Source organism: Gallinula chloropus (assembly GCF_964237585.1).
Source record: "Gallinula chloropus genome assembly, chromosome: 1".
Taxonomy (NCBI): domain Eukaryota; kingdom Metazoa; phylum Chordata; class Aves; order Gruiformes; family Rallidae; genus Gallinula; species Gallinula chloropus.
The window spans coordinates 156,728,341-156,753,475 of NC_140085.1; the positions used below are offsets into that span (position 1 = coordinate 156,728,341).

General features: G+C 38.9%; 1 protein-coding gene across 1 annotated transcript in view; it reads left to right on the forward strand.

Annotated features, from left to right (window-relative positions):
* The window catches only part of DOCK9 (dedicator of cytokinesis 9), a gene marked incomplete at its 5' end in the record, with an annotated part of 115,120 nt that extends 92,630 nt beyond the window's left edge, over positions 1 to 22,490 (forward strand). The window contains 15 exons of the mRNA XM_084269813.1: positions 1,342 to 1,479; positions 1,784 to 1,966; positions 2,895 to 3,008; positions 3,147 to 3,362; positions 4,493 to 4,550; positions 6,262 to 6,368; positions 9,572 to 9,694; positions 10,062 to 10,175; positions 10,828 to 10,863; positions 11,680 to 11,826; positions 15,043 to 15,253; positions 16,800 to 16,990; positions 18,124 to 18,224; positions 18,414 to 18,552; positions 21,172 to 22,490. Coding sequence (XP_084125939.1) covers positions 1,342 to 1,479; positions 1,784 to 1,966; positions 2,895 to 3,008; positions 3,147 to 3,362; positions 4,493 to 4,550; positions 6,262 to 6,368; positions 9,572 to 9,694; positions 10,062 to 10,175; positions 10,828 to 10,863; positions 11,680 to 11,826; positions 15,043 to 15,253; positions 16,800 to 16,990; positions 18,124 to 18,224; positions 18,414 to 18,552; positions 21,172 to 21,294 — 2,001 coding nt within the window. The 3' untranslated portion in view covers positions 21,295 to 22,490. The remainder of the gene's footprint in view (positions 1 to 1,341; positions 1,480 to 1,783; positions 1,967 to 2,894; positions 3,009 to 3,146; positions 3,363 to 4,492; positions 4,551 to 6,261; positions 6,369 to 9,571; positions 9,695 to 10,061; positions 10,176 to 10,827; positions 10,864 to 11,679; positions 11,827 to 15,042; positions 15,254 to 16,799; positions 16,991 to 18,123; positions 18,225 to 18,413; positions 18,553 to 21,171) is intronic.
* Between the last annotated feature and the right edge of the window lie 2,645 nt (positions 22,491 to 25,135).

Consider the following 25,135-nt stretch of genomic DNA (forward strand, 5'->3'; position numbering starts at 1 on the left):
AGATATGCATGCTCTTCCAAGACATAAAACTTCTTTCCAGGACCAAATAGGCTGACTGGCTCATATCCAATCATAAAAGTCGAGCTGCTTCTAAATGGCCTGTCTGTAGCATTGCTCCATAGCATTTGGTCTCCTGGAAACATTTATATCTAATGTTCCACAAAGCTTGAAACCACACTGAGTTCTTCTAGACTGCAAGTCATGCTATCAGCACAGCTTTTAATGGAGGACTGCGTCCTTCAATTTTTTAATATTGAGGAACACCTGAAGTGCTTAGGGCTATGCTGGAATATTTTATCCTGAAGAATTTTTTCTGTGTCTCCATAGATAGAAAAGGAGACATCTGCAGTTAGACATCTCTTCCATGCTTCAAGAGCCCAGGTCCATACTGGGCTTTTAAAAATATTTGTTAAACTAGTTTCTTTGAGTTACTATCTCTTAAGTTTTAAGGTAATATTAATGGCACTCCCATGCAGCATACTGTTTGGATGCCTGTGTATAGTGATGACAAGGAAGACTGGAGTGTGCAGAGGAGAGATGCAGAAGGTGTAGACTTGTGTTGGAAGGCCAGTGGAGTCACAGGGAGAAATACTTAACTTGGTCCTCTCAGTTCTGGACTCCCTGGACTGGATTGAGCAGTTCCTGAATCGATTAAGCCATTTTGGTGTTTTCTAAGAGGAGATGCCTTGTTGGTTTGTCCTAGAGTCCCATAGGAACCTATTGCATATGCTCGGTGGGCAAAGGAAGAAAACAGGTCCCCAGAGCGGAACAGCAGCAGTAAGAACTGTAAAAGTCAGTACCTGTGCTAGAAAAATTGGAGGAGACCAGCTTTAAAAAGCAAGTTTGAATGGAAAGCAGCTGTTGGTGATGCAGAAATCAGGAGTAGCCCTGTGTATCGTGTGCCTCAGAACAAGCTTTTGAATACTGATGCAAGTAAAACTCTGCCAGATAACTAATATATTTGTCCTTAAGATCCCTTACAGTTTCACTTCTAGGGTAGGAATGGAAGATGTAAGTGGGTGGAGGTTTAGTTTAGGCTGTTAATACTTGCTTGGTGTGTGCCTCTCAAAGAACACTTAATAGGAATTGATTTAACTAACACTGTCAAACAACAGTGTTCTAAAAGTCTATTTGCAACACTTTTTTTATAAGCAACATTAAGGAAGGGTTTGAGATACCTAATTAAAATTCAGATATATTTATATTATTAAACATTTGGTAGTAGTACACACAGTATTTTTTAATTGTTATTTCCTGCTTTTGGATGACCTGTGTATGTTCTTGGAATGGTGTAAATGTGTCACTGTACAAAACTCCTAAATTCTCACTGTCCATTTAAAGAATCAACTACTGGCTGATCATGGGCATAATCCACTGATGAAGAAAGTGTTTGATGTATACCTCTGCTTCCTTCAAAAGAATCAGTCTGAAACAGCATTGAAAAATGTCTTCATTGCTTTAAGGGCACTTATTTTTAAGGTAAGTTTTAAAATCATTAACCTTAAAGTAATTCTGCGTTACTTCAGTTAACAGTGTGCTATGTAAAAAATTAAAAACTAAAATCCCAAATTAAAATTGGCATATAAGGATTGATCTGATACCAACAGTGAGGTGTTACTGTCCTTTGAATTGCTGTAAAAATAACTTTGTGTTGTGAACTACTGTGTTTATTTTTTCACAGTTGGGAAATACTAATATATTTTTATTTTTCTTAATGTGCTTATTTTATCAAGAACTGAAGCTAGATTTAATGTATAACTTTTCTTTTCTGTTTTTTCCCCAGTTTCCTTCTACATTTTATGAAGGTAGAGCTGATATGTGTTCTGCTCTGTGCTATGAAATTCTCAAGTATTGTAATTCCAAACTGGGTTCAATTCGTACTGAAGCTTCGCAGTTACTCTACTTCTTAATGAGAAATAACTTTGATTACACAGGGAAGAAGTCTTTTGTTAGGACACATCTGCAAGTTAGTATACTTCCTTTATTATTATTATTGTTGTTGTTGTTGTTGTTGTTATTATTATTATTTAAAATACTGCAATTATAGATGCAGTTGCATACCAGTGCGCAAAGTCCTGTCAGATAAAGAAATAAAGAAATTATTTGGGGTTCAAGCAAAGCTGATACTATTCTCAGTAAAAAGATGTAAAATAGAAGGATATTCAGTAGAAGGAAATTGTTAGAATCAATTAGGTGGCCCTGTGTTTTGTAGGAAATAATTTTTATTTGCAAGCAGTGAATTTTCTGTTTTGTAGATGTTATTTGGATTGTTAAATGGCATACCATGGTGTGTCTGAAGACTACAGTGCAGCAATAGGCATGTAAAAGTCTAACAGGACAAGGGGCAATGGCTTCAAGCTGAAAGAGAGAGGGCACGTCTAAATTAGATATTAGGAAGAAATTCTTCCCTGTGAGGGCAGTGAGGCCCTGGCACAGGCTGCCCAGAGAAGCTGTGGCTGCCCCCTCCCTGGCAGTGCTGAATGCCAGGTTGGATAGGGCTTTGGGTAACCTAGTCTAGTGGAAGGTGTCCCTGCCCACAGCAGGAGGGTTGGTACTAGGGGATCGTTGAGGTCCCTTCCAAATCAAACCAGTCTGTGATTCTATAAAAGTATATTTTCTGACAGAATTCAGGAACATCAGTGTACTACTTTCATGACCTCTGGCTAGTTCACCTGGCAGTCAGTCTTTAGAACAGAGAATGCAAGTACATTAAATTCACACAAACCCGTGTTGCCTTGCCTTTGTTATTAAACAAGTAACTTTGGAGGAAAAAATCAAATATATATTTTTGCTTAAGGGAATACTCTTTCAATTTAAAATGACAAAAGTTCCTTTGTAAATGCTTCATAGGTATGTCATGAAATGTGCACTAACAAACATTTGTTTCTGTCAAGGTTATTATTTCAGTAAGCCAGTTGATTGCTGATGTTGTTGGAATTGGAGGAACTAGATTTCAGCAGTCTCTTTCCATCATCAATAATTGTGCCAACAGTGACAGAATTATAAAGGTCTGCTTTTATTCTTCTTTCCATTCTGTACAAAGATGCTTGAAAGCTCTTTCACAGCATCTTTTGCCATTGTTTTAACTTTTTATTATGCAAGGAATAGAAAAAGATAGTAGTTAACCTAACTTTTCCATCTTTCAGCACACCACATTCCCTTCCGATGTTAAGGATTTAACGAAACGAATTCGTACCGTACTGATGGCTACAGCTCAGATGAAGGAACATGAAAATGATCCAGAAATGCTGGTAGACCTCCAGTACAGTTTGGCAAAGTCTTATGCTAGTACACCTGAACTGAGGAAGACGTGGTTAGACAGCATGGCAAGGATCCATGTTAAAAATGGAGATCTTTCAGAGGTAAGAGAAAAAAGTTCCAACTAGTTCTAGCTTCATAATAAACTTTAGCTCATCCTTCTTGAAAACTGAACATTCTGCAAGTAGTTGTATGTAATACAATGGGTATTTCTAATAATTTTTGAATTGTTAGATTAGTTTCAATGGCTGTTCAGTTTTTCATCCTATCCAAGTAGATCTGTAAGTCGTGTGTGAGGTACATGTTTAACTACTGACATGCTACTGAGCCAGGAATGCTCAATGCAAAGTGGGGAAGACACTGGCTTTCTACTTAAAAATACATTTCTTACCAGCTCCTGAAACACTTAAAGCCATTCCTTGAATTCCTCTCCAGCTGCCTGTACAGAACTAGCTTGATTCAGACCACTCATAAAAAACTCCTAATGTTCTTAGAATGGACAAATCACATTATTTTTGGAGAAAGCAAGCTGTCTGATGTCATCATGCTACTAATGTATTTAATTCTAGCAAAATTGGGAGTGCAGATTTTTATTTCTCTAGATGTATTTTATCAACATACAGGATGAAGCTTGTCTGTTTCTGGAACTTTATTCTATCTGAAAGTAAATCATCTTGCACCGCTTAACTGAATTTCATAAATGTGTCTGTTAAACTTAGTGTCATGTAAGAAATATCTCCAGGATATAGTATCTTTCTTATGTCTTAGTACTCAAATTCTCTTCTTTGTATGTGTTAGCAACACCAAAGGTATCTACAATACTCAGTTATTAGCTTGTATTTTTAACAACTTCAGCTCTCAGAAGACAAGCTCTCTTAGTCCTTTTCAGATCCATTTCTAATTTGTTTGATTAAAAACCTAGAATTTTTGACTATATGGCTAGATGAGGACCTCTGTAAATCACCAACCCCATATAAAGGGTGAATTGGAGAGAATTTCTGGCAGATACTTACCCTTTTCCTTCTACTCCAGTGTCTGAGATTCTGCAGCTGCTTGCATAACATTTAAAATACATCCCCAAAGGATTTGCCTGGTTTTATTACAGGGTGTTGTTCTTACCTTGTGACTTGTGATTGATATTATCTCAGGCTAGGGCTCTTTTTTATTATTTTCATACCTTCTTTTTAGTAGTTCCTTTATGATTGTAATTTCTAAGTTGTTATTTCTGTTTTAGGCAGCAATGTGCTATGTCCATGTAGCAGCGCTGGTTGCAGAGTATCTCACACGAAAAGGTATGGTTTTGAAATCTTACTATAATGTTTGTATTTTTTCATTATAGTTTAGGAAAAGCAGTAGTTACCCTGAGGAAATTCCAGGGATTTCAGTGTTTACCAAGGAGAAAATTCTGACTTAGCCACATAGTAGGATCACATATTTGACACTTGCATTTCAGATGACAGTGAACTCTTCAGGAAAGTTAAAAAAGTCTTAATATTACATGAGAGCTGGTAACAGCCAGTCAGACCCTTTTTTTAAGCAGTCTTATCAGTGAATATTCTTGTTCAACAAATAGTCTCTCACTGCATATAGGAAAACCTGGCATTACCAGAGAAGTTAAAATAAATTTGTACAAATTTTCAGATGCTGAGCCAGTTGACAACAGTGTTCAGAATGGTTCACCTGTCTTGGTGTTCTGTGCTAGCAGCTGTCTGTAAGAAGTAACTGATTTTGATGACACCTGAGATAGATGTAAGAGCATTTTCTACCCCATAGGATCAGAGGAGTTCTCAGGGATTTAAGAAAAGAAAAGATTGTATGACTTATCTAAGAAAAATAGAAAACTTCAGGAATCTGATTATGATGTTGAGCTAGTGCTTTAGTTTTGCAGCAGAAAAAATTCATATTTGCAGCTTTGCCTTTGCATCTCAGTTCAAGACAAAGCAATGTGCACAGAGTACCTTTTCTCTGTTCCTTTTGCACCCCTTGCCAAATACCACACATCTTGCCAGTAGTGTTTAGGCTGCACCACTTGCCCCGATGATTTCAGAAGCTTCTCTGAGATCAAACCTGAAACTAAGTAGCTTGGCAAAGTTACTACGGCCTCTTGCAACTTTGAAAACAGCTGATAAATAGTGTTAATTTGTGATTCCTTTACTTGATCTGCTATTTCTGTCTGCTATGGGGTAAAAGTCAGTTTCTTCCAGAAACAGAGAGGATCAAAGCCATACCTGTGGTATTTCCAGGCACGAATCAGAACTATGCATTTGAAGCAACCATTCAATAAAACCTCTGGTGGTCAGTCTCCCACCTGAGCAGAAAGAATCTTTGTGGGAATGAGCAGTGAAATAAATGATGAGTACAAGTACTTGTGCTTCTGTAGTTGCTACTGATTCCTCTTGAGGCTTTAATTAATGCATTTTTTGGCAAAAAATCCCAATTTCTTAATTCAGAAATCCAACATAATAAAAAAGAGGTAAGCAAAGTCTTAAAAGAGACAAATTTCATGTTAGAATATTTTAAACCCCTTTTTTGCTAAATACTTTCAGTGAAGGAAGGTAGATTTCTGGGGTTTCTTTTTCTTGCTTGTAAACTGACTTTCTGTATCTGCAGCTGAACAATCTGTGTTGTCATCCTCAGATCTGCTGGTATAGCTGATGTTAGTCTGTTTGTATTCTTCAGACTAGTGAAGCTGGTATGCCAGAGTTCCAGCACATTGTAAAAGTTACCTTGGTTACCTTAGATTTAGGGTGGGGTAAATCAGACACAGGTTTAAGATAAAATAGGAAGATTCAGCCACAACTTGTTTTGGTAGGTAAGAGCCCAGATATTAACGTCTGTGTGTTTTTTAAGACCTGTTTATACTTACACAGTAATGTGAGCTCTGGTATTTTAATCATGTGGTGGGAGGCTGGACTTTTTTCTTTATTAATTTGGTATTTAAATATAGCTTCTGCCTTAGCCAGCATCACAAAATGACCTAGTGTTATTTTTTTTCAATGATAGGGATGTTCAGACAAGGTTGCACTGCTTTCAGAGTAATCACACCTAATATAGATGAAGAGGCTTCAATGATGGAGGATGTTGGAATGCAAGATGTTCACTTCAATGAAGTAAGTAAATCTTAAGTGTTGAAACTGATGCACATTAAATACTATTTGTTTTCCCAGGTTTTGTATTTGAATCTGGAGGCTAACAATAGATATAATTGTTTTCTTAGCCACTGTTCTTATCCTAACACTGCAATTAAAAAAGTAGTGAGCCATCCCAGCTTTATAGAATTTGCTATATACATCTCTTTGAAATAAAACTCTAGCACATCAATACCACTATTGTAATAAAAATACACAAAATAAGTTTTTAAGCTACTTGACAGGATGAACACTAATGTGGTTTATTTATTAGACTTAACAAGATCTGGATTTCTTTAAAGCTGACTTTGATTTATATTGTTCCTACACAAACAGTCATGAAAATGTATTCGTTGGTCTTTGCTGGTTTACAGATTCCCTAAGCAAACATGCCATAACAATGAAAGCAGTTTTACTGACACCAGACTTGTGTCAATGGAGTGGGTTTTTTCTGGCTTGTTTCACTCCTTGTGTCTTTGCTGATCCACCTGTGCTGGCTCTACAGCAAATTTTACTATTAAGAAGCCTGAAGGGAAAGTTTCTGAATAATCGTGCTCAGGAGGAGCTGTGTCTATGCTGTGTATTTGCCAGTATATGTGAGGGAAGGAGGGACAGACCACTACTTGCAGTAGCAGTGTAGGAGAGCTCCCTGGTGTGTAAGCATAGTTGTACAACAAGAATAGTTCTCTTTACTGTTTTTGTTTGCATAAGGGGAAGGTGTGTGACAAAACTATTTGACTGTGCAATTTGTGTCTGTCCTAACGGATGCCAACAGGGTATGACTTCCCTTGAGAGGAATTGTTTAACTTGTGGATGGTAAATGCAAGAGCTTCACAGCTCAGATCGTATTATAGCTCATGTAAGTGGTCAGCTTACAGAATGTATTATATACATACATATAAAAAAAATATTAAAGCACTTTATAAACCAGAACATGCAAGATACTTTAAGTATGGTGGTGAAGACTGGTATTCTTCAGGGATGCTCAGGCTGCTATTTTTTTTAACACCTTCATTAGAGATCTTGAGTCATGCTATAGAAGTTTGTGGATGAAACTAAATGGAGGGGAAGTGACAGATCTGCTGGGGGTTGGGCTGCCATTTAGAGGAACCTCAAACTAAATGAATGGGATGTCCAAAGCTTCTCAAAAATGCAAAGTCTCACATGTGTGAAAGAGAAAGTTACCTGATGTCTCGGTGTATACTGGGGGACAAACAGGCTGGGCAGCATCTCTGCAGAGAGACTTGGGAGTTCTGGTGGACAGGAGGCTAAATGGGAATCAGCAGTGGCAACAAAGGCCAGCTGCATGCTGGCTTGGATTAGAAAGATCATGGAGTCAGCAAGTGGAGGGAAGTGGTTTTTTCCTCTGTTCTGCTTGGCATATGTGGTGTGCCCCATCAGTAATCTTGTGCCCAGTGCTGCCCCCACCAAAGTCCAGGGAGATAAAAACAAACAGGAAAAAAATCCAGGTATAGGTAGTTAGGGAGAGAGCTAAGAGCAGATTCTTCTAAAACATGCACCATAAAAATAAGGCTATTCTCACAGACTACAAGGAAACCTCTGGATATATGGAAAAAAAGATGGAAAAGCATTGCAGCAGGTGGCCCAGAAATGTTGTGTTCTTCCCTCCTATCAACTCTCCTGCCTGAAGCTTTTGCTCTTTAGATATTTTTTTTTCCTGTGTGTGAACAAAATGTTACTGCTTTGCTGCATTTGGATGCCTCCTGGTGTCTGAGTGAAGACGTTTGTCATAAAGCAGTGTTTGTGGATGGCCCATGTAGTCCTGCAGCGACACTGTTCTTTCAGATCTCACCACTTGGTTGCTGAAGAGGGAGATATTGGGAAGTCTATATGGCCCTCAGTGATCGCAGGGAAGGAAGAAATGTTTTAGGGATCGTGGCAGCACATGGATAAGGGAACCATTTTTCAGACTTTTTTTTCTCTCATTATTAAAGTCAGCTTAGTGATGTCTTTATGCTGTCTTTGTCCTCTACCAAAGTAAGGAAGGGAATAGCGTAGCATTGGATCCTTTCTAAGGATCAAAGGAGTGATTTCCAGCTTCTGGCTTTACCCCTGTGATGCAAGAGTGGTACCATACGGTCTCAAGAAGTAAAAATGTCATGTCTTCTGAAAACTCTCAGTCTCAGACATGGATTCTCTGGAGGTCTTGGAGATCCAGATGTGTTTGAAGAGGCCTGAGGTGTGTTTAGGGTATGTGGGTGGGAATGGGCTTCTTCAGCATGTTTCTGTCATAATCAAGTTGTGATCAAGTAAGTGACAACTTTGTCACAGGAACTATAAGGTGCTCTGTAATATCTGTAACGTTGTTTGTTGTAATTTAGTTAATGGAGTTAGGTAATTCTGAATTCATGAAAAAATAGAGTGAAGTGATGATGTTATCTTAGTTTTGTTACATGTATTGAAATAGCCATTAAATACATGGAAAATAAAGTTTTATGACAAATAGAAGGAAAGGACTTCCTTCTTATGGTGTGACTTTTCTAATGCAAAATGTCTGTTTCTGTTCTAATGTGCAGTTAAGCCTAGTTCTTACTTAGTCTTAAATAATTGTCTTTTTGCTACGAGCGTGTTAGGAACAAACCCAACAAAGCCAAGGTGGTTTCTTGTTTGTGAGTCTGTTTTGACCTTTTGGGATTTCTCAGCTTCTCTTAACTGTTGTACCTTGATCATTACTCCTGAGTACAGATTTTGGTATTGTATCTTTTTATTTGATTGTTGAGGTCGTTTATTTGGTAGTTCCCTTCAGAGCAGTAAAGTTTTTTAAAAATGGTGTTCTGTGTGCAGAACGAACAACAACAACAAAAAACCCACAAAAAACCCCCAAAAACCAAAACTCCAAGGAAAGAACACTTTGAAAAACCATGTTCCAAGGCAAGACAAGTTTGGGTTCTCACACAGGTGTCACTTGTAGACTTAAGAGGTCAGGAGTATCTGAAAGAGTACTGCTGTTTGTGGCAAATAGAAAGAGTACATGCGTACACTCAGACCATTCTGCTTTGTTTCCTATTAGCAAATTTTGATTGCCACAACAATTTAAATTACTCTGTGTAGATAATTTCGTTTTGAGGCAGGATCTCCCTTTTCACTGGGAAGAGCTTTGGTATGATTATTTGCCGTGATTTTATGAGTTCTGACTCGTTTTTCAAATGTGTATCCAAATCTAGGATGTGCTGATGGAACTGTTGGAGCAGTGTGCTGATGGACTCTGGAAAGCAGAGCGCTACGAGCTTATTGCTGACATATATAAACTCATCATTCCCATTTATGAAAAACGGAGAGATTTTGAGGTACTGTTATTCCCTCTCGAGTAAACCTGAGCAAGAAAAAAAAAAATCCCAATTTTTCTAGACTAGCTGCATGATATGTTGCATGTAACAGTAACAGAACAAGAGTGTTACAATTGTAACTGAAATATCAAGGTGTTGAATTTTTTGGTTTGGTTTTTAATAATTAAAACTGGTTTTTAAATAAATAGAAATAATGAAAAATTAATCTTGCATGCAGTCATTTCTGATACAAGTGCTAAACCTGTTACTGCTGGTCAATAAACAATGAGTTTAGTTATTAACTACAAAGACATAGTTGATTGTTGTTTTAAGGTAGGAAAGCTCTCCATGAGTCTTTTACCCTGTGATTGTTTTCTTTTCTTTTTAGAGGCTTGCTCATTTATATGATACTCTTCATCGAGCATACAGTAAAGTAACAGAAGTTATGCATACAGGCAAGAGACTGCTGGGAACGTATTTCAGGGTAGCCTTCTTTGGACAAGTGAGTATGCTTTAATGGTCATTTCTCTGTAGTATGCAGTAAGAAACACCTGCATTTATTTTACAAGCTATACTATTTCATCATCTGTATTGATACCACGACATAAAAAGCACAAGAAACGTGGTCTGTAAGAAATAATTAAACGCTATCAGTAATTTAGTTTAAAACATTTGTCAGTTCCAATACAGTTCTTCCTTATTTTCCTCAGTAAAATTTTTGCCTTTTTTTTCCTTTTTCTTCTTTTATTTACTCCCTTAAGGCAGCGGTAAGTTTTCTACCATGTCAGTTCTTAGCGATGTCTGTAGTGCTACAGTGTGGTTTGCAAGGCTGCTTCTTAGATTGGTATGCATTAATTGCCATTGCAATTAACCACCCCCACCCCCTCCCAAAAAAAAACCCAAACACATTAAGTTCCATTCAGAGAGAAAAAAATGCACCAGTATTGCATGCTTCAAACATAAGGTCTGGCTGTGTATGGGACAGCTTCACGTCCAGAATGCATACGTATCGGTACGGTATCACGCAGTAGCAAGTAATACACTCCCTACCTGCGTAGCCCAGTCGCTAGTTGTTCAGCTGAGCATGGAGATTTGTAAACTACTCTGAGCAGTATAACTTTACATGTATTCTGTTGTCTTTTGTAACTTTATAGCAATACCAGTTTACAGACAGTGAAACAGATGTTGAGGTAATTACAGTGACCGCTTACAAAGCAAGCGATGCAGTAAAAAAAACCTACTGCATTTCACCTTAGTTTGATGTGGGTATTTTTGTCAATCTAGCCTGTGTTTTATACATGATATGTTGTGCTTTTCTCTTTTGTCTGTTTTGTTTATGACAAAAATATTTATTTTGTGATTTCAAACATGAACTCAGACATGGCTTGTTGTTTGAAACCGAGGACCTGTTTCACTTTCCAGGCACTCCAGATTGCATTCAGTTATGGTTTTAGAACCAGTGCTTTCCATAATGAATTAAAGTGACAGGTGCCTGTTTAGTACAACATAAAATTAAGATTTTTATTACTTATATAAAGAAATTGTTCAGATTAATGTTATGTAAACCATTGCCAAAATACCAGTCAATCAGATAGGCCTGTTGGACAACAAGATTTCTGTTTTGGCAAGTGAAACAGTGCTGAAAGTTCACTTTTGTTTAAAAAGTGAAGAAAAGTTGTCTCAAAGGCTTGGCACACCATAAAATTACAACAAACCTTTTAAACCTTTAACTTTGTGTGTTTCCATTATCTTTCATGCATTTTGTAGTAGATAATTACATTTTCTGTTGTGGGTTTGTTGGTTTGTTTTTTTCCCATTCTCTTAAGAAACCTTTTTTTTTAACTTAGACTTTAATTTATCTTTATTTACATTTGCTTGAATCCTGATGTTAAATGTTTATGGTTGCTTTGAGCCACAATCTTTATGTTCATTTTAATCATCCCCTTATGTAGGATTTCTTTTTTGTAGGATTTTTGTTTACTGCTGCTTTTTATTGTTTCTAACAGGGATTCTTTGAGGATGAAGATGGAAAGGAATATATCTATAAAGAGCCTAAACTCACCCCTCTTTCAGAAATTTCCCAGAGACTCCAGAAACTCTACTCTGACAAATTTGGATCTGAAAATGTCAAAATGATTCAGGATTCTGGCAAAGTATGATATTTTTTATTCTCTCAAAAATTCTAATATATTACTTCCACCAATCCACTTAAAATACTGTGGGAACACTGTCCTTTACTCATTTGATACAGAAAGGTGTCTAAAAACTCTGCTGGCTGAAGGGCATGGGAGAAATATAATCTACTATTATGTTTACTTTTTAGAATAACAAAAAAATCTTCATTTTCATAGGGTGACCTCTCAAAATCATAATTGTATCATAGCACAAATTTGCATTATGATCATATCCTTCATCGTCCTTAGCTGTATTTCACACACAGTCATTCTTTGGAAGTTTGCTCTTTTCTGCCCCTTGAGAGCAGACTTCAAACTTTCATCTGAAGAAAGGAACAGACCACTCTTCTGAGAAAAGTACCATATACAGAATTAATGCATTATTTACACCAGAATTAATGCATTATTTACACCAGTTGTTATCATTTGCCTATGTCTCTGAGCCTGTTCAATCTTAAAAGTGCTTAAACTGTAGAAAAAATGTTCAGTGAAGTCATGTTGTGAAAATCTAGATCTGTTTTTGTAATTTCCTTTGGAATTGAAGACTCCATAACTGATGAACTGAAGAGGACTTAATGTCCTGTAGGCTGAGGAGAACACATACTGCACAAGATGTCTGTCTTTTCAGTGCATTTCTTTAACTCTCCTCTTCAGCAAATTTTTAACTGTTGTTTGGCTTCAGACTTTTCACAGTTTTCCTTGTATTATAATTTCCTGTCTCTCCTGTTCCTTGATTCTACCACTAAGATCACAAAGTGCTGGGCTTCTTGACCTGATAGCATACCAGCAGTGAATGATATTCCTACTCAAATCGGAACTTTAAAAGGAAAGGAAGATTTATCCAAGGGCAACAAATTTGTGCCATGAAAGGCAAGAGATTTATATTGCACTCTGCTTTCCAGAGCTCTTCCAGTGTATTCTCCTGAATTCTCTACAATTAATTACAATGCATGTGTTTGTCAGCTTTTCTAGGGAACATTTTTTATCAGCTGTATCAGAATTAATACATAAATTGGCATTTAAGTTCCAGTCTAATAATCTGAAAGCATTTAGACTTTAATAAAATTTAAAAGTAGAATCACAGAATGGTTTCAGTTGGAAGGGACCTTTGAAGGTCATCTAGTCCATCTTCCTGCAGTCAGCAGGAACTTCTTCAATGAGGTCATGGTGCTCAAAGCCCTGTCCAACCTGACCTTGAATGTTTCCAGGAACTGGGCTTATACAACCTGTCTGTGCAACCTGTTTCAGTGTTTCACCACCCTCGTTGTAAAAGATGTCATCTTTATATCTAGTGTGAATCTACCCTCCTTTACTTGGTAACCATTATCCCTTGTCCTATCACAACAGGCCCTATTAAAAAGTCTGTCCCCATCTTTCCTATAAGCCCCTTTAAGTATTGAAAGGCCGCAGTAAGGTCTCACCAGAACCTTGTCTTCTCCAGGCTGAACAAGCGTGATTCAGCCTTTCCTCACAGGAGAGGTGTTCCAGTCCTCTGATGATTTTTGTGAACCTTCTCTAGACTTGCTTCAGCAGGACCATGTCTTTCCTGTACTGGGAACCCCGGAGGTGGACGCTGTACTCCAGGTGGGGCCTCACGAAATCAGAGTAGAGGGGCAGAATCACATCCCTCAACCTGCTGGTCACACTCCTTTTGATGGCCTTCTGGGCTGCAAGTGGGTATTGCTAGTTCACGCCCAGCTTTTCATCCACCAGTACTCCTGAGTCTTCCTCTACAGGGCTTCTCTCAACCCTTCATCCACCATCTTGTATTGATACCAGAGGTTGCCCTGGCCCATATGCAGGACCTTATACTTGGCCTTGTTAAATCTCATGAGGTTCACGTGGGCCCACAACTCAAGCTTGTCCAGGTCCCTCTGAATGGCATCCTGTCCCTCAGACATGTCAACTGCACCATTCTGGGGTCATCTGCAAATTTGCTGAGGGTGCACTGGACCCCACTGTCTGTTGTTGACGAAGACATTAAGCAGTACTGGTTCCAGTGTGCACCCTTGATGGGTACCGCTTGTCACTCATCTCCACACAGACATTGAGCTGTTGACCACTACTCTCTGTGACCATCCAGCCAAGTCTTTATCCACTGAATAGTACATCAAATCCAGATCTCTCCAATATAGAGAAAAACACGTTGTAGGGACTGTGTCAGAGGCTTTGCAAAAGTTCAGATAGATGTTGTCAGTAGCTCTTCCCTTGTCCACTGATGTAGTCACTCCCTCAAGTAATCAGCAGTTATGTTCCAGTGAAAAACAGATAACAGAAGGGAGACCTTTGCTCTGCTCCAGATTTGCTCCAGGACTCAGCTGGTGACTTCATGCGTGTATCTGCATTGTCGTTTTTCACACATAGCTTATAGAACTGAAGTGGCTCAGTGACAGGCAGAGATAACATGAATGTTTGACAGGGGGACTAAAATGGTAGGCAACAGCTTTTAGACGTGCATGGGTTTATGGTGTCTTCTTTAACAGTTGGGGGAGTTCAAAAAGATAAAAAATCCTTGGGACTGGGGATCAGTTGCCACTCTTACCACATGAAAGATCTGCCAGTTCATGCAGCTCTTATTTAGCCAGTTCTAGAAACAAAATTAACTGATTGGTGAAGCCTCCAATTTCCCTACTCCCACCAGTATATTCTCTGGAGCCCTTATAGGCTGTCAGAGTTGGGACAACCAGGGTAGGATGATTGCTTTTTCAAGGTGATATCTGGGTTGTTTGTAATGTAGTGGGTTATTTTTAGTTATTAACTGGTTTTTATATCACTCACAATTTTTGGTCTCCAATCTGCTATTGTATCAACGGTCATGGAGGACAAGTATATCCTTCTGAGGTTTCTGTGCCTTCATATCCAGTATTAAGTGTGGATAAAACTCAGTATTAGGTTTTGTTTGCAGTTTAGCATATAGCAAATATCAATAATTGTAGTGGGTTCAGTGGGTTTGTTTTTTGTTAAACAAACAAAACCCTGCGTGTTGTAATACATCTGTTGTGTTGTCTTCCTAGTAGTTTAAAAACCAGCCAAGTAATCCAAAGAAAGCCCCATGGGAGTAGTAACATTCCCAGTGTCTTCAGTAATGTACAGGTTGAGAGACCTGATTTAATTCCTGAAAGATGCGTGACTACAATTAAACCCGCTTTATTCACAAGGAAGCTCTTTCAGGGGGTTGTTTCTTATGTTTTTAAGGTAAATCCTAAGGATTTGGATTCCAAATATGCATATATTCAAGTTACACATGTCATTCCATACTTTGAAGAGAAAGAGTTGCAAGAAAGAAAAACAGATTTTGAAAGGACTCATAACATCCGGCGCTTCATGTTTGAGATGCCCTTTACTCAGGCTGGCAAGAGGCAAGGAGGAGTGGAAGAGCAGTGTAAGCGGCGGACGATTTTGACAGGTACTGACTGAATGGGCATTTCCTTTACAAGAAAAGTGCTCCTTTGGGTTTTTTATACTTAATTCTTGATAATATGTTTACATATGCAGCCTTGTGCACTTCGTCAGGGAAAAATGCTTCAGAAGGTTTCACGTGTGACCACTGGAAGTGACAAGAATTGCCAAGTATAAAGCAAAATGCTGTTAGAAAAATCCTTTTAAAAATCAATGCGTGCTTGAAAATAATACTCAAAAATGTGATGTGCAAACACTTACAAACGACCATCTGAGAATGCATGTATATCATTGTGTGATTTCTTAACCCCTAAGTATTGGAAAAAGAGAGTAAAATCTCATATTTGACTGTGTTCCAACTACCCTTCGCTTTTAAGTCATTTTGGGTATTTTTAATAATGGAATGTCTGCATCTTTCCCTTTGCCCTTCCCTGTGCTCACCTCTCTTTGCTATAAGACTTCTAAGAAAGGTGGTTTTACACTTTACACTGTGGGGATTGTCAGCATTCTTTCAGGTTTTGTACCTGCTAAATGCAGCATTGGTTCTTCAGTCTAAAACCAGCTAACAGAGCCTGAGGGCAGGTTCTGGTTTGAAAGTGTGACTTTGAATTCTTAGCACCGTGCTTTAGTTTCTCCTTTGTTAGCTTTAGAAGGCAGAGAGAGTGCCCATCCACCTCCCCCCTAGGCTCAAACTTTAAAGGGGTTTAGTTAGATGGCTGATACAAAATATTTTATTATACCTTTAAGGGAAATGATCAAAAGTTATGGTGTGTTTGGCAGTGTTTCTCTATAATGTTTGAACCTGAATTTGTGAAATTACAAATTGTGCTTTGATCGAAAGCATTAATTCTTATGGTCTAATCCTGTTCTGTATGGGTTTTCCCATTTCACTTACTTAAATCCTTTATAGCCATCAGCTAAAATACTTTTCCTATTTTTAGCCAAAATGAGGTTTTCAGATTCGTTTCTTCAAGGAATAATCCTCAAATATGTATTTTATTCTTCTATTTTTTTCATTGAGCTTCAGGAATCTGGAGTCTGGGTTACCTTGTTCTTAGAAAAAGACTGGTTTGTGTTTTGTCTCTGTTAAGCACCAGCTTCTCTATCACTGTCTTAATGTAGCAGTAAAACCAATTTAAATGCAGGACTTCCCTCAACTAAGACTTGTGAGGAAATAGAAGATAGGGCTTTGTTATTTGATTCATCCCCTCTTTGAGCCATGTGCACGATAAGCAAATGTAATTTACAGTTCTCATATGAACTAAATCCTAGTGGTTTCTTTCCTGGTTACTATTAGTAGCAGCAATGACTTTCTTTCCTCTAAGTAATCTCTTTTCTGTAGTACATGTGAAGCTGTGCATATTTACATTATTTTGAATATCTTGTTTCCCTGTATATTTGGGGCTATTTCTAATTATACATGATGTTATTAAATTGGGCAACTAATTATGTCAAAGTGAGATTTATTTTTTTTTTTAGCTTAAAATTCTGTCAAAACACACTTTGTTCAAAAAGCCTTTTTCTAACTCTGTTCCACTTGTCTCCATCTGTAGCCATACATTGCTTCCCATATGTGAAAAAGCGCATTCCGGTGATGTACCAGCACCACACTGACTTGAACCCCATTGAAGTCGCCATCGATGAAATGAGTAAAAAAGTGGCAGAACTCAGGCAGCTTTGCTCTTCAGCTGAAGTAGATATGATCAAATTGCAGCTGAAGCTACAAGGAAGTGTCAGTGTTCAGGTAAGACTGTATGGTTTGCCATTCAACTATTTTTCCTTGCTTCTGTCCCTGGAAAATTATAAAAGTAGCATTTTTATCATTAGTTTCTGTTCTCTATATTCGAGAATGTCCCAAGCTAGAAATATGCTCGCTGCTTTTCCTATTCTGGAAGTAAAAGTATTTCATGTAGGCATTCATTGTGGGCAGTTATAGGAAGGGACTGATTTGTCTCTGGCATCTGTGGCGGTCTGAGCCTCACCAGGCTTTGGTGTAAAGCTGAAACTGCCACAAAATAGTGGCCTCCCATATGAGGAGGAATGAACCTGCTTTGCCTAGATGTGTAGGTCTGCTCACAGCAGGTTCAACATGATTATCATTGCTTTTTCTATTTTGGTAATATCCCTGTGGAGGTGAAGAGGGAGTACCAACATACAGGAGTGTAGCAGTAGAAGATTTCACTGTGCAACATTTCGTGAGGCAAGTGAGAACTGAACGTGTGAAGAAACCAACAGATTCAGCAAAACAGGGTATACAGAGTTGTGGCATGTACAAATCAGTGTGGTAAGGGGCTTAGGAATGCAATGACAGAAGCACAGGTCTATTTCTGACTGATTCAAATCAAAGGAGCAGTAAACACTGTCATCTGAAATGAACAGGTCAAGCTAGCGTTTGGGATGAGGAGCGAGGGGCTCTTCCTGGTAATCGAAAAGAATAGCAGGGACCAGTCAGAAATCACTGAATCCACTTGTCATCTTGTTGCCATAAAAGCACAACTAAGTTTCTGCAAATTGTGGCAGAATTTTCAGCTTGAGAGTGTGTTTTCAGTAAGTAGCAGACCAACCAGTAACAGATTTAGCTCTTTTTCCCAACCTAATTCCATGAACAGAGCTGACAAGTTGGCAATATCAGCCGTTACTTTGAAGTGGTTTCTTTGTGCCAGGCCAGGTTCATACATCTGTTGTTCATACATCATACAGACCTCTCCTGCTCTTATGTTCCATCTCCTGCAGCTTTTTATTTCATAATTGCACCTTTTTCTAATCAATGTGTTGTCCTAAGAAAAAGAAATTGGAGAAACACCCCTGTAGTACCTGTTATTGCTAAGACAATATGTCAGAAGACTGACTTGATTTTGTAATTCTTGTTCTTTTTAGGTTAATGCTGGTCCATTAGCATATGCAAGAGCTTTCTTAGATGACACAAATACCAAAAGATATCCAGACAATAAAGTAAAGCTACTAAAGGAAGTTTTTAGGTATGTTTTGGGGGAAAAAACCCCCAACCTGTTCTTTTCAAGATTAATGTCATAAAATTTTTAAGAAATTTTAACTTTTATAGTGTTTTGGCTGCATTAAAAAATACTTTAAGCTGGCACTTTGAATTAATCTTTTGGATTTCATATTCCTGCTTGAGTATATTTTTATTTTTATTTTATCTAAATCAGGCAATTTGTTGAAGCTTGTGGGCATGCTCTGGGTGTAAATGAACGACTGATAAAGGAAGATCAGTTGGAATATCAAGAAGAGATGAAGGCCAACTACAGAGAAATGGCAAAAGAGCTTTCTGAAATAATGCACGAACAAGTATGTGCTGAAATTAAATTATACATGCCAGCATTCAGAATGTAGCTGTAACAGTAACCCACTGGGAAAAGTGTATGCAATGTTTTACATAAAAGGATCATTTCTCTTTCCTTCTCTTTCTTTCCTTCTCTTTCCTTCTCTTGGAATATAAGCATATCATGGAATTGTGGAACTTGCTAATTTATTTTTTTGTCTGTGTGAATCTTCTGCAGATACTTTCTTGACCTTGAGAATTATGTCTTATTCATTAAGAAAGTAAATCTGATTGACAGATTGACACCAGCCTGTTGTGGGTTGTTTTTTTGTAGGAGTGGAGGACTATAGTAAAGATAAACCAAATGCAATGACATGAATATACAAGTCATGTTCCACATGTGTCATTACAGGGGTATTTATTCAGTCACCCAAAGCTGATCTTAGTCTGTACTTCCTGGTAACTGTAGGGGAATTTGAACTGCAAGGGTAGCTGTTTTTCTTTATGCAAGTGGAAGTGTTTACTTTTACAGCAGAGTTAAACATTTTTCAAGAGGTACCTCAACACCTTTTCTTGAGGGGAATCCACTACAGCCAAAGATATGGAAAAAGGCAAACCAGAACTCTCTTGCAGTCAGATGTAGGATCTTGCACCTGGGATCTGTGGTAGAAATATTTGTCTCCTGACTTCAGAGGCAAGGTTTTTATTTCCAGGAAGACAATAAGGGCTGAAGATTCATGCCTGAACCCTGCCTTTTTGACTTTTTTATTCGTCATGCTGATCAAGGTGCCTTTTCATCCATCCACATTATTTGTATAATCGTCTCCCAGAGCTGTAGAGCATCTCATAGTTCTTAACCCACAGGGCTTGTGTTTCTGGCCCCCAAGAAGTACCTGTTTTCTGATAATGTTTTACTTTACAAATACACGTCTAAGAGAATTCTTTAAGTGTATGACCCCAATAGCAACTTTTCTTAGTTTAGGAACCGGTGCACCCTGGTCTGGATAACCAGCTGATACAAAGAGGAGCGCTGAGTTTCTCTTGTCCATGCAAAGCCTGTAGGTTTTACTCAGAAATCAAATTGTAAAGGAAAAAACAAACCTGAGGCCTGAGGCATTCAACCTAGCTGACATTTAAATGCCATTTTAATCTTTCCAGGATTGCTTTTTTTCAGGATTACATCCTTTAGATACATGTACACTGCCTTTACCCAGTTACTGGTTTTGGCATCTTTGAATTACTCCACTATTATCCAATAAATACTTGCCCAAAAAGCTGGTCAGCTTGCAAGTACAACCACTTATCCCTAAGTTTATCTAAGAAAGATTTGCCTTTACCCTGACTTGGATGGTATCCAAAGCTTCAAAGGTGACTTTTCTTTTTCCTGTTCAAAAAAATTTGCCAAGTGTGTAGAGCCCACTTCACGTGCTTTCCCACTCTCCGTTACTCCATGATGTGTTTTCTCTCAGGCACTATAGGAGTAGCTCTGTGCTGTGGTACAATTACGGCGAAGCACACGGATACAGCGAGTGCCTGCGCTTGGTTCAGAAAAGGGAGAAAGAACTGATGCCTATAAGATAGTGTGACCAGAACATGAAAGTACAGCACTTGCTACAGTAATGCATACTGCCAGCCTACCACCATGTTCTTTTTGTATAAATGTAATTAGTTGTAGATAATTGAAACATGCCGTGTTGAGTTGTTCTTCAGTGTAACAATTCGACTGATTGCTCCCCTGAAGGCTTAGAATCATGAGGCTTTTCACTGAAGTCTTTAAAAATGTCACTGTTGTGTGCTGCCTGTTGCTGTATTTGGAAAAAACATTTGTTGTCATGTTATTGGCAAAAAAACCCAACGATTTGTTGTCTTATAGTAATGAAGACTTTAAATGATATTTAAAAATTTATTATGAAGAATATAGAAAAGAATCCTAACAGATTTTTCTTTTTTCTCCTCTGCTGCTTGCCAAATATGATCAGATGGGATGGTAATTAGTTTTCTTTACCTTTGCTCTTAGTTTGTCTGATCCTTATGTAATTCCTTCCTTTCCAATATTTCTGATCTCGGCGTCAGGAAATGTATAGTTGTCTTGGTGCTTTGATTGCTTTTGTCTAGAAACGCTCAAATTGTGTCTAAGTCAAAAGAAAACAGAAAACAAACAAAAAAGGGCAAAAAGCAAGCACATGGTCCTTGTGAAGCTCCTTTGGAAAGTTAACAAGGGAAATGAGAGAAGCTGTTTGAGCATCCTCTAGTGAGGACATACCGAAATTAGGAGAACTGATGTTGGAGAATCACAGAATCATGGAATTGTAGGGGTTGGAAGGGACCTCCAGAGATAAGTCCAACCCCCCTGCCAAAGCAGTTTCCCTAGGACAGGTTGCACAGGTCAGTGTCCAGATGGGTCTTGAATGTCTCCAGAGAAGGTGACTCCACAACCCCCCTGTGCAGCCTATAACTTCTGCCTTCCGAAATCTAGTAGAGGATGGCTGAAAAGAGCAACCATCCTCAGAGGAAGTTCTGTGCAATTTGGGGGAGCACTAAAAGCTTGAGTTGATAAGCAGCACGTGCTGAAATTGGGTTGGCTGGTTTATAAACGTTTGTGTCATTTCATAACGTTTTGGTGACTCTGTGTTTCCCACTTCAAGATCACTCCGGTGGAAGAAAAGGCCAGTGTCATGCCCAATTCCCTGCACATCTTCAACGCCATAAGCGGAACTCCCACAAGCACAACGGTTCATGGGATTCCCAGTTCTTCTTCAGTTGCATGATTGTTTTCCAAATGAAAGTATGTTCTCTCTTTCTTTTCTTTTTTTATTTCCCTCCTCTTTTGTTTTTTTTTTTTAAGTTGGTGGATTTGCTTCATGGTGTGCAAACTCAGGATGAATTTGAAGCTCAAAGGTTGGGCACGTGCAAGCTGCGCAATCCGTACGAATGTCAGAGCACACTTAGCCAACAGCAGCTACTGGTAATAGTCTTTTAGAGTAAGGGAGGTGCACATATATAAATACATATATATATATTTTTTAATATCTTGCTCGTAACATTTGGAAGTCTCCACGATATCCTTGCAGAAGTGCGTGTTGGAAAACTAGATATAAAGCCGAAGTGAGTCGCTCTTCTTTTCATTACAAAGTATTAACTGACATGAATTGCACATTACAGAAGAAGTGTTGTGGGATGTAACTTTTGCAGCTACGTAACATTGGGGTGTTCTTTTTTTGTGTATGGCACATAGAGGTTGATTCTGAGTACAAGAACTATTTTGGGGCTAGACAGAGACACTAGTTTTTTTTCGGGTTTAACGGAACTGAAAATAGTAGTTTTTGTACCAGCTGGCAAATTGTTGTGCTTTATTTTATACCTTGTTGCATTTTGGAGGTATGTGAGCTTAGATCTTATTAAACAACTAAATCCAACCAAAGGTCTGTATTAATGAACACTGAGTTACACTAAAATATCAGTAGTAGTAAATTGTTCTGTACATATTGTTTGTTAATACAGTCCATACAGTCTGTACATAAATGTATTACATTTCTAAGCATTTTTTAATATTCATACCAGCTCTTACCTTTCTGCTTTCAGTTTAATGTGAAAATTTGCTCATTCCAAGTATATGCAGACTTTACAGTTCATTTATTCCTGTATATAAATAAGTGCAATATAAAGATGTATACAGTCTTTGCTATGTTAGGTTTATATGCAGTTATTAAAAGAAAATAAAACAAAACAACCAACCAACTTTTTTGCCAAAGCCAATGGAGTATGTAATTGGTGGTCATGGTTTCTGTGGTAAATGGTGGTATAATTTAAAGCTTTTTCCATATTCTTATTCTTTTAAGACATTAATTTAGTAATTTTATATTTGGGGAAAATAAAGGTTTTTAATTTTATTTAACTGGAAGCACTGTCCTGCTGTAATTAAACATTCTGTACTACATCTATATTAAAAGGAAAAAAGTAGTTACTTTTCTCATTGTGTGCTCTGGTTTTTATTTTAGATTATGTCCCTGGGATTGGGGAAAGATTAAAGCTTCATTAAAAAAAAAACAAAACAAACCCACAACAACAAAAATAGGCTTTTTACAACTTAAGGATGAGATGCAGACACTCCTAGGGTGCATTTCATATTTCCTTATCTATTCTATTGTCATAATTCTATTTAGGTTAGGAGTTAGGACATCAGGTTTGGATCCTTCACATCTGACTGAAGGTTGCTCACCACTGCAGTTAGTATTAGGAAGTCTGCAACACTTTTCACCACGTGACAGTAGAAATGTCTCTTCCTTACAAGCCAAGTTTCACCGTCACTTTCTGTAGCGCAGCGTGGAACTCACGTGTTGCCGTTACTCACGGAGTCACACAATCTCCTGGGTTGGAAGGGACCCATAAGGCTCATCAAGTCCAGCTCCTGGCTCCACACAGGGCCAGCCAGGTCAGAGCGTGGGGCTGAGGGCATCGTCCAGATGCTTCCTGAACTCAGCCAAGCTCAGTGCTGTGAGCCCTTCCCTGGAGAACCTGTTCCAGTGCCTGACCACCCTGTCAGTAAAGAACCTCTTCCTAATACCCACCCTAAACCTCCCCTGTCACAGCTTCATGCTGTTCCCTCAGGTTCTATCACTGGTTGCCTCTTCAAAGTTTTTTCCAAAACAGCTCATCCCAGTAATGAAATGCTGGATCACTCTACTTCTTCCAATTACATCTCTGAAACAAAATTCCTATTTGTTTAAAATTCCTTTATTTAAAAAAAAAAAAATGTGGGGAGGGTGGAGAAACAGATAAATACCTCCTGGCTCTAGGCAGCGAACCCACAAGTCTGTGATAAGAGACCGTCCCCGTTACAGATGTAGGAATACATCTTTACACATCAGTGTAGTTGGTCTCGGAAGGTATTTCCTTATGAGGAGATGATACACTGTAAAGTTGTTTTGCCACTGAGGAAGACCTCTATATCAGTGTATTAATAGAAATTGTGCACATCGTGGCGGCTTCTTGTAATTACCCCACTGTCTCTAACTTGCCCTTTCCCCTGGGAGCAGAACTGACGGTTTCCTACAGCTGTACAACACCCTTTGCACAGAGACCTCAACTTGGCAGAGCCGCCTCTGCTAACCAGCCTATAGGTGCAGTATGTATTCAGAATTTAGTATGTCTCTGTGTGCTTTTATATACATCTAAACACATGTGTAACTGTTTTGCTTACCTGCCTGAAAGTTGGCCTCTGAAAAATAGTGAAAGGTAGTTGCAGAACAGTGGGTGTAGGTTTACAAGGGGTAGTATTAATGATCGGCACACATTCAATTCTGAAGTATACAGATGTGTTCTTCATAATCTTAAGCGATGCCTTTATATGAGGTACTACTCCCCCCCTCCCCATTGTCTTGGGTTTAGATATGCTAAGATTGTGGTTGCTGGGTGAATAACCTCATCCTGTGCTGGTTTCCCTTGTCTGCTGTTACTACGGCAACGTGTAAATTAAGTATCTCGTATGGCTTGGTTTATCTGTAAAGCCCTGGGCTCTGTACTGGTTTTCCTCACACTGCTGTGATGCCCTGTTTTGGGTTTGTGCTGGAGACAGGGCTGGTAGCCCAGGGATGGTTTTGTTACTGCTGAGCTGTGCTTGCATGGAGCCGAGGCCTGTGCTGCTTCTCATGCTGCCCTAGCAAGGAGCAGGCTGGGGGGTGCACACAATAAGCTGGGAGGGGACACAACCAGGACAGTTGACCCCAGCTGATGCATATAGGAAACTTTGGGGAAGTCTAAGGAAGAGCTAATAAATCAACAAACCCTGAATTTGTTTGGGTTCATTTGGGGTTTTTTTATATGCTGGGAACTGGGAAGAGAGAGAGGGAAGAGAAACCATAACATATAGTTGGAAACCACCTGATCCTTAAGTCAGCTGCAAGGTAAGCAAAAAGACTCCAATCATCCAGGCAAGCAAATTGAAGGGATACAGATTCTATAGGATATATTATTGGATATTTTTATGTAGGATATCATAGAATCACAGGGTGGTTTGGGTTGGAAGGGACCTTAAAGATCATCAAGTTCCAACCCCCCTGCCATGGGCAGGGACACCTCTCACTAGATCAGGCTCTGCAAGGCCTTCAACACTGCCATCCAATTTAAAACCATTCCCCCTTGTCCTACCACTCCATGCCCTTCTAAAAAGTCCTTCAGCTTTCATGAAAGCCCCCTCAGGTACTCGAAAGCTACTATAAGATCTCCCCAGAGCCTTCTCTTCTCCAGGCTGAACAACCCCAACTCTCTCAGTCTGTCTTCACAGGAGAGGTGCTCCAGCCCTCTGATCATCTCTGTAGCCTCCTCTGGACCCATTCAATCAGTTCCATGTCCTTCTTATGTTGGGGACTCCAGAACTGGACACAGTACTCCAGGTGGGGTCTCACAAGAGTGGAGTAGAGGGACAGAGTCACCTCCCTTGACCTGCTGGCCACGCTCCTTTTGATGCAGCCCAGGATACAATTGGCCTTCTGGGCAGCGAGCCCGCATTGTCACCTCATGTTGAGCTTCTCATCCACCAGCACCCCTGAGTTGTTCTTTGTGGGAGTTTTTCCCCAGTCATTCCCAGTTAGACTCACTTCAGCTTCTAGT